The 13459-nt window shown below is 51.2% G+C and overlaps 1 protein-coding gene across 1 annotated transcript in view; it reads left to right on the top strand.

The window, feature by feature from the left end:
- The window catches only part of LOC105998886 (rho GTPase-activating protein 22-like), a 121018-nt gene extending 109743 nt beyond the window's left edge, over positions 1-11275 (top strand). The window contains exon 4 of the mRNA XM_013033720.1: positions 11192-11275. Coding sequence (XP_012889174.1) covers positions 11192-11250 — 59 coding nt within the window. The 3' untranslated portion in view covers positions 11251-11275. The remainder of the gene's footprint in view (positions 1-11191) is intronic.
- Positions 11276-13459: the final 2184 nt, after the last annotated feature.

Genomic DNA, 13459 nt, shown 5'->3' with positions numbered 1-13459 from the left:
CCGGGACGGGCCCCGGCCTCCTCCCGAGCGGCCCCGCCGCGCAGCTTAACCCTCGCCTCGCCGAAAACACAGCGGCGCCTCCTTTTATTTAAAGTATCCTGGTGTTGTTTGTGCCTGCTGCCACCTGGGCTTGAACTCGGGGCCTTGCGCTCTGGCTGAGCGTTCTGGATCACTCACAGCTGGGCCTCCACCATTGGCGCCCTCCCTTCCTCCCCTACAGCCTGTTGCTGGGTTAATTGGAGAGTGTAGTCTCCGGGACTTTTCTGCCTGGAGAGGCTTGGAACTTGGATCTTGCAGAGCCAGAGTAGCTGGGATTACAGGTGTGAGCCATTCGTGTGGTTTTGCCTTTATCCCACGCAGGACTTGCCTGACCCCAGGCTGGCCTGCAGAGGTGCTCAGCTGCTCCATGGCCTCTGGAGAGGAGCCTGGAAGCCGTGTGTTTCAGGAGTGCCCCAAGCAACACTTATGACCAGCCCAGCCTGGGAGCCCTCAGGTCAAGGCAATCTCCATTAAGTGGGAGCCCCAGGTTCTGTTCTCTTTACAGACTGTAAAGAAGAGACACAAACATGGCTAGCAGCTAGGACTTAGTAAAGGCGATAAAGATGCCACAGGTGTCCAACTTTGTACTAATGATTTGAGGTGGCTTATGTCATATATAACGATGAAATATAAAAGACCTAACTGCACAGGCCAGGATAGTGTTTGTGATGGTGTCTCGGACGCCAGAACCAAATGAAGAGTTGCTTGGTTTTCGCTTTTCCATGGCAACAGTTTTCTCAGTGCTGGTTCTGGGGCTTGAACTCAGAGCCTGGGCACTGTCCCTGAGCTTCTTTGGCTCAAGACTAGCACTCTACCACTTGAGCCACAGCGCCACTTCCAGCTTTTTCTGTGTATGTAGTACTGAGGAATCAAATCCAGGGCTTCATGCATGTTAGGCAAGCACTCTATCACTAAGCCACATTCCCAGCCCCCCCTTTTTTATTTTTTTATTTTATTCAGGGCTGGTGCTCTACCACTTGAGTCACAGCTTTACTTTCTGGCATTTTGCTCATTAATTGGACCTAGCAGTTTCATGGGCTTTCCTGCTGAGTCTGGCTTTGAACCCTCATCCTTAGATCTCAGCTTCCTGAGTAGCTAGACTTTCAAGGACTTGGCCCCTGGCTAGATTTGGTTTTCAAATGCTCTGGGGCTACATGTGAGGAGGGAGGGGCTGAGGCCAGGTAGCCAGGGCAACAGTGGGGTTCCAGGGCTTTCTGATGCTCCCTGAGGACAGGGCAGAGTCCAGTGCGGGAAGGACTGCACTGGTAGTGGGGGCTGGGTGAGAGCTTCAGTGCTTCCTGACCCTCACTTCAGTAAACAAGGCCAGGGGTGAGCTTGTGTCTCAGGGACAAGGGTGGAAGTGAAAAGTCTTGGTTAAGCCTTGGCGTGTGCTTAGTTAGTAAGCACCCCAGAAGAGCCTTTCTTGCTATTAGTTTAACTTTGAAGGCTGGGCTGCACTTACCTGGATGAGGAGCAGGCCCAGCCTGTCATCTATATCCCAGCAGCCTTTCACCCTCTTGCCCACCCCAAGTGTTAGGACCTCACAAGGATCTGTAGCCATAGAAGTGAGCAGAGCTGGTCAGGTCCAGGGTGAAAAGGACACACTGTAGTCCAGGGGCCAGCCAGCTGCTGGCAGAGGGAGGAGAGACTCCCGGGAGGCTGGGACAGGAGTCCATGGCTCAAGCCAAGGATGTTTGGTTTCTCTTTTTTGTGTGTATATCAGTCTTGGGCTTGAACTCAGGGCCTAGGCCCTGTCCTTGAGTGTTTTCACCCTGCCACTGGAGACATAGCTTTCTTAGTGAGTAATTGGAGTCTCACAAACTTTGCCTGCCTCGGTTGACTTTGAACCACAATCCTCAGACTTCAGCCTCCTGAGTAGCTAGGAATATAGGTGTGAGCCACTGGCACTGGATGACTTCTGGTGTCTCGGTGGTTAACTGGAGAATTCCAAAGACTTTTCTGTCCAGGCTGGCTTTGAACTGAGATCTTCAGATCTTAGCCTTCTGACTAGCTAGAAGGAAAGATGTGAGCCACTGGCTCACATGTGTCTGAATCAAAGCATTCACAACAGAATGTTTTAGCATCTGTCCATGTGTGAAAGGGCCCTTGATGAAGATCACCACCTTTTGGAGTGAGTAGCTGGGATTACAGGTGTGACCCCGGGGGCCCCTGGCTCTGAACTCCCAGATGGCCTTTGTGTTCCCTTCTGGAGAAGGTTCCATCTCTCACAGAGCCTTTCGCCATTGCTGACGAGCAGCTGCCGTTCAGACTTCTGTCTATACACTTCATTGTTGTCTGCCACACCGCCACTCCAGGCCAGGCTTGTGCCAGGTACTGGGGGAAAAAATGGCTGTTTAAGGCGCAGGGTCTGCCCCTAACTCCTTGGAGTCTGAGAACTCCAGGTAGCAGATGTGACTTTTAGGCTGAGGGGAAAGTCCAGACCAGGATGTGTGAGAAAGGTCACATAGGATGAGGGCCAGCCCAGTGGAGAAAAGAGAACGGCATCCAGCTCCAAGAGGTGCCCTGGGCTGAGATGGGAGGACACCCACTTCCTCAACTGCTGCTGCTCCTGTGTTGGGGGTGGGGAGGACTTGGCCCTAGGGTTTTGTCCCCTGCAGGGTCTTGCCCTTTCCCCGGCTTTGCCCACTCATTGCATTAAGAGCAGTGCCTTGCTGATGGCCTGGCCCAGTGCTTGAGCAGCGCTCATCAGTCTAGCTAAGTCAGAACCTGTGTGTGTGTGTGTGTGTGTGTGTGTGTGTGTGTGTGTGTGTGTGTGTGTGTGTGTGTGTGGATACTGGTGTGTGAACTCAGGGCCTAGATGCTGTCCCTTCACTTTTTCCACTCAAGGCTGGTGCTCTACCACTTGAGCCACAGCTCCAGTTCTGGACTGGCATTCTAAATGCCAGTGATCCACAGATCTCTCAGCCTCCTAGCAGTGAGCCAGCTGTGCCTGGCTTCACTTACTATTTTACTGAGGATTAAGGATTAACACAAAGGTTAGGGCAGGGGGCACCTTCAGGGCATCAGAGGCTTCTCTGCGCTCTCCTGCCCCCCACCCTCCGCCCCGCCGCAGTGTGTATTTTTCCTTGAACATAACCCGTCACAGTGCATACATAACAGTCGGGGCCCTATCCTAGTTAGCTAACTGCTCAGGCAAAGCAGGGGCAGCAGATGCTGTGTGTACTCACTGCTGGACAGGGCTGATGGAGACGGGGTGGGCGTGGGAGGTGGGCAGCTCGGGTGTCTGACTTCCAGGCAAAGGAGAGCTGAAGTGTTGAGGTGAGGCTGGGAAGGCTGGAAATGATGGGGGAGGCTTAGCCTTGCAGTGTGGGGGATGGAAGCCACCCCTTCTGCCCTTGGCTTTGCACACGCCTCTCTCTGTTTCTGAGAATTGTCTTCCTCCCTTACCTCTTCCCCATTTGTGTGATGGGCAGCAGCCCTGTGGCTTCCTCAAAATGGGAGCCCTGCACTCCCCTCCTTCAGTAAGCCCCTCCACCCCCGCAAGGGCTCTCAGAAAGCCAGTGACAGTCTTAGCTCTGCTGGAGCCTCAGTTTCCTCTCCATCTAAAAAGAAGGAAACAGGCAGACCTGGGTGATCTCGAAGGTCCTGGGCTGGTTTGGCCCTCAGATGATCATTTGGGGAGACTCTGGCTGGAGGTTCCCAGTTGGGGACCATCTTGGATTGCTGAGTTCAACATCTGGGCGAGGCCAGACCCAAGCCCAGGGAGCAGCATCCCCAGAGGGCTGCAAGGGCCTGGTGGGTTTGATCAGCCTACGGTCAGCTCTGTTGGCCTTCAGGTTTAGGCTGTTAGGACCCCAAGAAGAACCAGTCCTAGGAAGGCTGACCTAGGACCTAGGAAGGTCCCGGACGTTGGCTATTAGGACTAAAATCCTCCAGACTGCTTCAGAGCTCTGAACTCTCAGAGAAACGGACAGAAATGCTAGAAGGTGTGCTTGCTCACCTTGTTAGTCTGGGGGTTCTTGTACCCACCAGGGACCCTTGACCAGGAATCCTTGGACCAAAAGAGGGAACATTCACCCCCCAAAAAACACTCCCCTTTTCCCCACTAACTATGCCTGACTCTAGAGCTAAAACAAGTCCTGCCTGGATTTGTAGCTTTTGAATGCCTCTGCTGCCCAACACCATCATTGAAGTGTGTGTGTGTGTGTGCGTGCGTGTGTGTGCGCGCGTGCGTGCGTGTGTGCTCGGGTGTGCGCGCGCGCACACGCCTTGCATATGTGACCATCCTGGGGCTTGAACTTAGGACCTGGGCACTGTCCCTGATCCTTTTTGTTCAAGGCCACTTGCACCAAGCTCCACTTTTGGCTTTTTGCTGGTTAATTAGACATAAGAGTCTCATGAACTTTATTACCTGGAGAGACTGGCTTTGAACTATGATCCTCAGATCTCAGCCTCCTGAATAGCTAGGATTACAGGTGTGAGTCCCGGGCTCCTGACTCTTTTATCACTGTACTCTGGAACAGCTGTAGTTCACAGACCACAGAATTTGCCCATTTAGAACATGGAATGCAACCATTTTTAGTATATTCACAGAATTACATAAGCGATACCACAAACTAACTTCAAACATTTTCATTACCCCAAAAAGAAAGAATGCTCATGCCCCTTAGCAGTCACTTCCTTTTCTTTTTTTTTGGTCCCAATACTTTAGCCTTTTGGCTCAAGGCCAGTGCTCTACCATTTGAGCTATACCTCCACTTCCAGCATTTTGCTGCTTCACTGGAGATAAAGAAGCTCTTAGGTTTCTCTGCCCAGGATGGTTTTACATGGAGACCCTCCAATCTCAGTGTCCTAGTCACTTCCCATTTCTTTTTTTTTGGGGGGGGGTCTGGTTGTGGGGCCTGAACTCTGGGCCCGGGTGCTGTCCCTCAGCTCTTCAGCTCAAGGCACTCTACCACTTGAGCCACAGTGCCACTTCCAGCTTTTTTCTTTTTTGTTTATGCGGTGCTGAGGAATCGAACCCAGGGCCTCAGGCATGCAAGACAAGCGCTCTACCACTGAGCCACCTTCCCAGCCCTTCACTTCCCATTTCTGAGGACTCTCCCTTACACACCTGCACCATCCTGCCGCTCCAGGCAACTTCTGCAGCCTCTTTCCCCTGGCGTATGGCCTGTTGTGATCAATTCTTTCACTTAGCATAGTATTTTCATGGTTCACTAGTATGTTGTTACCTTATGTGTTTATGTATGTATGTATGTGTTAGGCAGTACTGGATTGAGTTGTCTTCTACTTACTAGATTGGTTTTTTACTACTTGAACCACATATCTAGTCCTTTTGCTTTTAATCTATTTACCTGAGAGGGTCTTATGCTATTTCTTGTCCAGCCTTGGACTGATATCCTCCTGTCTCTGCCTCCAGAATAACCAGGACCACAAGCATGTGCCACCACACCAGATAGGACCTAATTTTTACCCAATCTGTTCTCGAACCACAAACCTCCTTTCTCCCAAGTAGCTGGAAACAGGTGTGTTTGTCACCACACCCAGCAACTGTATTCTTTTATGGCAGAATGGTATTCCATAGTGTGAATGGACCATGTTTCATTTGTCCTTTTACTGTCTTGAACCCTATTTTGCTAGTACATCTGTATTTATATGGAATGCTATAGGTCTGTTGTTTTCTTGCAGTTAACTTTGTATTTATTATCAGAGGACTGTTGGCTACATAATAGGAATTGAGAACTGTTCCTCCTTTTCTATTTTTTGAATAGTTTAGTAACAATTGATATTACTTTTGTTTTTGTGCCAATACTAGGGTCTGAAATCAGGACCTGGGTGCCATCCCTGAGCTTTTTTGTTCAAGGTTAAGGCTCTACCACTGAGCCACAGCTCCACTTCTGGCCTTTTGGTGGGTAACTTGAGATAAGAGTCTCATGGATTTCCCTGCCTGGGCTGGCTTTGAACCACAATCCTCAGAACTCCACCTCCTGAGTAGCTAGGATTACAGGTGTGAGTCACTGTGCCCAGTGACTTCGAATGCTTGGTAGACTTTGCCAGTGAGCCCTTGGTACAGTACATTGGGAGGAATATGTCAGTTATGAATCCAAACTCTACGTTTTCTGTTTCTCGTTTGTGTTAATAGTTTGTCTTTTAAAGGCTGTTTCTTTTCATTGAAGTCATCTGATAGTAGAAGACTAGTTGCTTTTTTTCTTTCTTCAATTTTTTTTTTTTTTTTGGTGGTCCAGGGGCTTGAACACAGTATTACAGGAGTGAGCCATGGCACTAGCTCAGCTGTTTTTTTCATTGAGAATTCTGTATGTGGAAGATCATTTTCTTTTCCCTCTCTCAGAATTCTTTGGCTTTGAACAGCTGGCCTGTGATGTGTCCCAAGTGTAAATCTCTGAGTTTATCCTTCTTGAAAGTCACTGAAATTCTTGGGTGCATATGTTCCCACAAGTTTGGGGATGTTCTCTTTAAATAATTTTTTAAATTTGGGGACTTGTCATTTCTGCTGCTTTTTCCCTTTGTTTTTATGGGGCGATCTGATGGTGTTGTAACGGCTTCTGGGGTCTAATTTCTCTTCATATTTTTTCTCCTCAGACAATATCCTCAACTAACCTAATTTTATGTTTACTGATAGTTTTTACCTTTTGCCAGCTCAAATCCACTGTTGAGCTCCTATAGTGGAATTAATCATTGTAGTTACTGTATCTTCAATTCCAGAATTTTTATTTGGTTCTTCCTCTTCCTCCTCCTCCCTCCTCCACCCTCTTCCCTCCTCCTCCTTCTCCCTCCTTCCTCCTCCTCTCTCCTCCTCCTCCTCCTATCTCCTCCTCCTCCTCTTTTAAAAGTTTCCCTCTCTATATTCTGCCATTGGTGAGATACTATTGTCATCTTTGCCTTCAATTATTATTATTATTGTTATATTGTACTGGTATTATGGCTTCAATTCAGAATCTCTCTTGCCCAGCTTTTATGCTCTCAGCTGGTGGGTGCTCTACCACTTGAGCCATGCCTCCAGTCATTTTTCTGGCTCTCTAGAGAGGGAGTCTAGTAGGTGTTTCTGCTTGGGCTGGCTTTTGCTCTTTGCTCCTCTGCCTCTCAGTCTCCTGGATGGCTAGGATTATAGGTGTGGGCTACCAGTGTTACCTTCACTTCTTCCCACATCATTTCCTTGAGTTCTTGAGCATATAGTAGCTCATTTGAAGTCTTTGTTTAGTAAGTCTAACAGGAGGGTCAAGGACAATTCCTGTTGATCACTTTTTATTTTTCTGGTGCTGGTAGTAGGCTTGAACTCAGGGCCTGATGATGATCTTACTTGGCTTTTTTGCTCAAAGCTTATCCTCTACTACTTGGAACCACCTCTCTACTTTCTAGTTTTTGGTGGTTAATTGTAGCTAAGAATCTCTCAGACTTTCTTGGGCTGGTTTGAACTGCCTCAGATCTCAGCCTCCCAAGTAGCAAGGATTATAGACGTGAGCCACTGTCTCCTGGTCTCCTGGTTGGTTGCTTTTTTCCCCTTGAGCATGAGCCAGACTTGCCTGTTTCTCTGAATGTTGTAATCTTTGTTTATAAAGGGGGGGGGGGAGATCAATGTAGGTAATACTATGACAGTTGTGCATTAGACTCGCCTCCCCTCCCTCACACTCATGGCCTTGTGAATCTCCAGGACTGTGCCAGTGGATATCTTCCTCTTTATACAAAGCCCTTGTAGGCCCCAGCTGACACTGTGGCTGTAACATTAAGGAATTATTGGTAGCTTCTTCCAACAGATACCATGGAAATAGTTTTCCCCAAAGAGTGAGCAAGGGACCTCTTCCTCCCCACCTAGTGCGTGGTGAAGGAGCTCACGTTATGATCATGCTTTGGACAAGTATGTAGGCTGGCACTGGTGTTCAAACTCAGCGCCTGGGCACCATCCCTTAGCTTTGTTTGCTCGAGGCTGGTGCTCTACCACTGGAGCTTCAGCTCCACTTCTGGCTTTCTGGTGGTTTATGGAAGATAAAAGTCTCATGGACTTTCCTGTCTGGACTAGCTGTGAGCCACAATCCTCCAAGCTCAGTCATGGTTGCTTTGTTGACCTGATTGCATTTACAATCCATCCAGCATGATGGGCCAAGCACTCTCTTTATATGTGGGTATGTAGAGTTGCTTTTGTTTTTGTTTTTTTAAAAATATATTCTATTAGCCGGGGGCGCTGGTGGTCACGCCTGTAATCCTAGCTACTCAGGAGGATGAGATCTGAGGATCACAATTCAAAGCCAGCCCAGGCAGGAGCAGTCCATGAGACTCTTATCTCCAATTAACCACCAGAAAACTGGAAGTGGCGCTCAAGTCATAGATCACTCACCTTGAGCTGAAGAGCTCAGGGACAGCACCCAGGCCCAGAGTTCAAGCCCCATGACCGACAAAAACAAAACATTCTATTAATGTTTTCATTAGAGATGAGGAAACTGAGGGGCAGACTCGTCCACCAGGGGCTACTGTGAGCTGGGATGCTCACCCACCCTGCCTGCCCTCCACCATCCCCCTCCTCCCAGCCACCATGTTTATTTCAGGCTAGTGCAGCTCCCTTTAAGCAGCATGGACCCTTTGCTCAGAAAACATGACATCAAAGCCTGGGCTTCCCCCATCACAGCCAGTTTGGGTGGGGTCAGAGGTCAGGTGCCGACCAGCTTCTCTTTTGTGGCTTTAGTCAGCCAGGTTCCTCTCTGAGGATGCATCATACCGAGGGGCCTGTCTTTGTCTAAGTTCCCCTGGGAGGTGGGCTGTGCCTGTCCCTCAGGTCTGCTCAGATTGAGGACCGGGTAGAGAGTAGTGGGGGCTGCGTGCTGCTGGCCCTCACAACAAATCTCCAGGTGTGTACCAGCTGCCATGGCCCTGAGAACTCAGTGGCACACTGGGGCTGTATAAAAAGTCACCTACCCTGGGCCATCTCCTGTCTCCCACTCCTGTTACTGCGCCCCCCGCCCCCCGCCCCAGTACTGGGTCTTGGGTCTTGAACTCAAGCCCTGGGAATTGTCCCTCTGTTGTTTTTTCTTTTTTTCCCCTCAAGGTGGGTGTTGAACCACAAATCTGTTTCTGGCTTTTTGGTAGTTTCTTGGAGATAAGAGTCTCCTGCCCAGGCTGAGATCCTCAGATCTCAGCCTCCTAAGTAGTTAGGAATATAGGTGTGAGCCACCCTACCTGGCTAAGTCCTGGATTACAGGTGTGAGCCAGCAGCACCTGGCTAAGCCCAGTCTTTTGTGACTTCAGCAGGCCGGTCACCAGTGATGTCACAGTGGCCTCTGTCATGTGGCACTGTGCAGGTGCAGAGCACAGTGTGGGACCTCGGTGTCTGTTCTCACTCACCCCAGCTCAAGCCCTCCCTCCTCCCCCACAGGGCCCTGCACCCTGCAGGTGCTCTCGCCCGCGATTTAGATGGCTTTCAGCCGGACAGCGAGGCGGTTGGTCCGAAGCTGGAATATTCTCCTCCGCTATTGCCCCAGCGTCCCTGGGGCTCCTCCGCACCCCCATTGTCTGTCTCCTGAATCCTCTGTGCCTGGCTCAGCATGGCCACCCAGAATACTCTGGGGCGTGATGCCCCGTCCCAGCCTTAAGCGCCCGGGTTCCTCCAGAGCCGTGGTGGAAGTCTTCACTCGGGCCCCGGGCGCATCGCCCACCTCTGAAGGCACAGAACCCCTCGATGAGGAGTGAGGAGACATCGGCCCTATGAGGTGGTTCTACTTCCTTGTTTTCCCGTGAAAGTCAGGTGGAGGGAGAGAGCGCCCGGAGGTGCCATGGTGCTCTTGAGGGCATGTGGCCTGTCAACTCCTTGGGCCCGCGTGGAAGGTGCAGGATGGCAGTAGCATGGATGGCCTTGGAGTCGAGACTTAAGTCCTTGACCATGCCACCAGCCTCTGGGCATACGCCGGCGCTCCCTGGGCCTCTGTCCCCCTGGCAGGCTGAGCACAGTGTCCTGGGGCCACCATGAGGTGTCAAGGGGAGGAGGGAGGGACTGGGGTAGGCTCCATGTCCAGCATCACCAAGCATCAGCTTTGCCTTGGTGATGCCAGAACTTTCTAGCCTAGTGAGTCCCTGCCTGCATCCAGAGTCACCGGCCTGCCCCCAGCCTTCTCCTCCAGGTCCCTTCCCCTGGAGGAACAGGGAGGTAGGAGGGGCCCTCTCTCACTACACTGACCCCATGGCTGCTGTTGTCTGTGACTCGCCGGCTCAGGTGTTTCTTGGACAGTTCCTAGCCTGGAATTTTCCAGATGAAGTGTGTTCTTTTTAATTTCATCTCTTTTTATTTATTTTAATGGCAGTACTGAGGCTTGTGCGCAGGGCCTAGGCCTTGTCCCTTAACTTCTTTTTCTTTTTCTCAAAGCGGATACTCTACCACTTGAGCCATACCTCCGCTTCCTGCCTTTTATGGTGGTTAACTGTAGATAAAAGTGTCATGGAGGCTTTCAGTTGGGATCCTCAGACTCCTGAGTAGCTAGGGTGTGTGTGTGTGTCTGTCCTGCGAGCATGCTGTGTGTGTGTGTGTGTGTGTGTGTGTGTGTGTGCACACGTGCCGTGCGCACATGCACACACACCCTGGGCTCTGTCCCTGAGCTGCTTTTGCTTAAGGCTAGCACTCTACTACTTGAACCACAGCTCCACTTCTGGCTTTTTTATTTTTTTTGTTTTTATTTTGGTACTTTTGTTTATTTATTTATTTTTGGGTCCAGTAGTGGGGCCTGAACTCTGGGCCTGGGCGCTGTCCCTTAGCTCTTCAGCTCAAGGCTAGCACTCTACCACTTGAGCCATAGCACCACTTCCGGCTTTTTTCTTTTTGCTTATGTGGTGCTAAGGAATCAAACCCAGGGCCTCATGCTTGCAAGGCAAGTGCTCTACCACTGAGCCCTTTATTTTGGTACTTTTAATGGAGAGTCTCACAACCTTCCTGCCCGGGCTGGCTTGGACAAGATCCTCAGATCTCAGCCTCTTGAGTAGATAGAATTATGGGCATGAGCCACCAGCCTCCAGGGCCAAGTGTTTTCTGAGTCATCTAGTGTGTGCTGTGCCTTCCACACCGCCCCAGGTTAGCTGCAAAGGGGTGAGATTTAGAGACTTTGTGAAGTAAGTCACTTACCCCAAGGGCCAGGGACAGCTGACTTTCCACCTAGCTCCACTGACTCCAAAATCTGTTCTTTTCTCCTTCCTTCAGCTGTCTTCCAAGTCTCCGGAATAGATTCTTCTAGAAAGATTGCAATTAATGGTCCTTGACTTCTAAGACAATGAGTCTTTGAGATTCTTCTGGCTACCTAATAAAGTAATTTTTTAATGAGGAACATCCAGCCTTCCTTCCTTCCTTCCGTCCTGCGCCCCCCTCTCCTCTGACTCATGAGACATCTTCAGAGCCTGGAAGCCCCTGGAAATGTGGAGTGGCAGGCATAGAAAGGGAGCCACAGGCCTTCCCATTCTTCAGAGAGGCCAGGGAGCTGCTCCCAATAAAGTCCCCAGAGCCACTAGGAAGGCTGGGGCATGATGGGGGAGGGATGAGGCTGTGAGCCCCAAATGGGCCGGGGTCACTCCGCATCCTGCCCCTGTGGGCCTCTATTGTCCTGGCCAGCACTCCCAGGCAGCATTTATGTCCCAGCTCCAGGCCCATTCTGAGCGAGTGCTATTTGTAGAATTTTCTTAAAATATCACAACAGCACCATTCACAGAGCGGCGGCGGCGGGACCAGAACAAAGCACCGCTGTGCCCACTCCTGTCCTGGCCTCTGCCTGGGGGAGGGGGAAGTTGCTGCCATCCACTGACCAGGGTACTGGAGCCCCCTGTCTTGGGTACTCCTAGATGAAGCTCTGGGGTCCAGCATAGACTCTGCTGCCGCCTCCCGTGCTGGCCTGGAGCAGGCCTGGGCTGGCCAGGGGCTTGGGGAACACAAGATGGTGTGCATCTCTCTTGGAGGGAGAGGTTGGCCCTTCTGGTTGTCGATACACTTGTGGCACCTTCATCTTCCCATCCTCTGCCCTGACATCAGGCCTCATCTGGAGCTGGCAACACCTGACAGCTCCAGGTGCTTAGGAAGCCAGGTAGGAAGGCCCTTAGCCTCTAGAACCAAAGCCTCGACCCTGTCTGGCGGTGTCTCTTCTGACATGCCATTTCATCGTTGATAGACAGGTGGTACTTCCTGCCTCATTGGTCCCCAGGAGAAAAGGGACAGTCTCAGGAGTGGCTTCTGTGTCTGTGTGTGTACTGGGGCTTGAACTCAGGATCTAAACATTGTCCTTTAGCTGTTTCACTGAACCACCAGTGCTCTGTCACTTGAGCCACAGCTCCACTTTGGCTTTTTGCTGGTTAATTGGTGATTAGACTCTCACAGGGCTGGCTTCCAACTGTGATCCTCAGGTCTCAGTCTCCCGAGTAGCTAGGATGACAGGCGTGAGCTAGTGGCTCTGGCAGAAGGGGCATCTGGAATGATGGGTGTCGGTAGGTGTCCCCATTGGGGTGTGTGGTGGCTCTGGGGACAGCTGAGTCCAGGTGAGCGGAGTGGAATGCGGTGGCCTCTGCTGTTGAATGTCTCAGAGCTTTTTTGGTACCCTGTCCCTCTGGCCTGGTTCACGACCCAGGCCTTTCCTCAGTGTTGCCTGACTGGATGTTTGGTACCCCTGCAGGACGCTGCGTACCTAGAGCCCCCAGCCCCATGGCTGTCAGTGCAAGGAGCTGGGTGACATTTGAGGTGCTTGTTCTCCACTGGACCTACCCATGACTTGGCATAGAAAAGCATTCCTCCCAAAGGAGGTGGGCGGCTTAGCTGGCCACTGAGGACAAGAGCCTGTAGTGTGGCTGGGGGTGGCTGACAGGGTGTCTTCTCTGGCAGGAGCCAGCAGCAGCAATACCCGCCAGGACCCACATGCGCCGTCTTTGCGCTCCAGGCTGGCATTCTACCACTTGAATCACATCTCTACTTCCAGCTTTTTAGCTGGTCAACTGGATTGGACCATGAAGAGTCTCTCACAGACTTTCTTGTCTGGGCTGGCTTCAAACCTTGATCCTAGGCCTCCTGAAGAGCTAAGATTACAGGTGTGAGCCACTGGCACCCAGCAACCAACTCCCCCCCCTTTTTTTATTTGTGCCCATCCTGGGCTTGAACTCGGTGACTGGGTGCTGTCCCTGAGGTTTTGTACTCAAGGCTAGCACTCTCGTCAGGTAAGGCACAGCTACACTTCTCACTTTTTGTGGTTAATAGGAGATGAGAGTCTCACCGACAGTGCTGCCTGGCCTGGCTTTGAGCCGTGATCCTCAGATCACAGCCTCCTGAGCAGCCAACTCTCTTTTTAACTACTTGATCTATCAGCTGCAAACCATGGATTCAATGAGAGGAATATGGGCAAAATAAAGTAACGGGGCCCCAAGAGAGGCCTTGAGTGGCCTGTACCTGACATGGTTCCCGGGCCCCAGGTTGGGTGAGACTGGCAGGCGAGCGCGT

This window comes from Dipodomys ordii, unplaced genomic scaffold, assembly GCF_000151885.1.
Source record: "Dipodomys ordii isolate 6190 unplaced genomic scaffold, Dord_2.0 Scaffold176, whole genome shotgun sequence".
NCBI classification, from domain to species: Eukaryota; Metazoa; Chordata; class Mammalia; order Rodentia; family Heteromyidae; genus Dipodomys; species Dipodomys ordii.
This window is presented reverse-complemented; position numbering and strand designations above follow the sequence as displayed.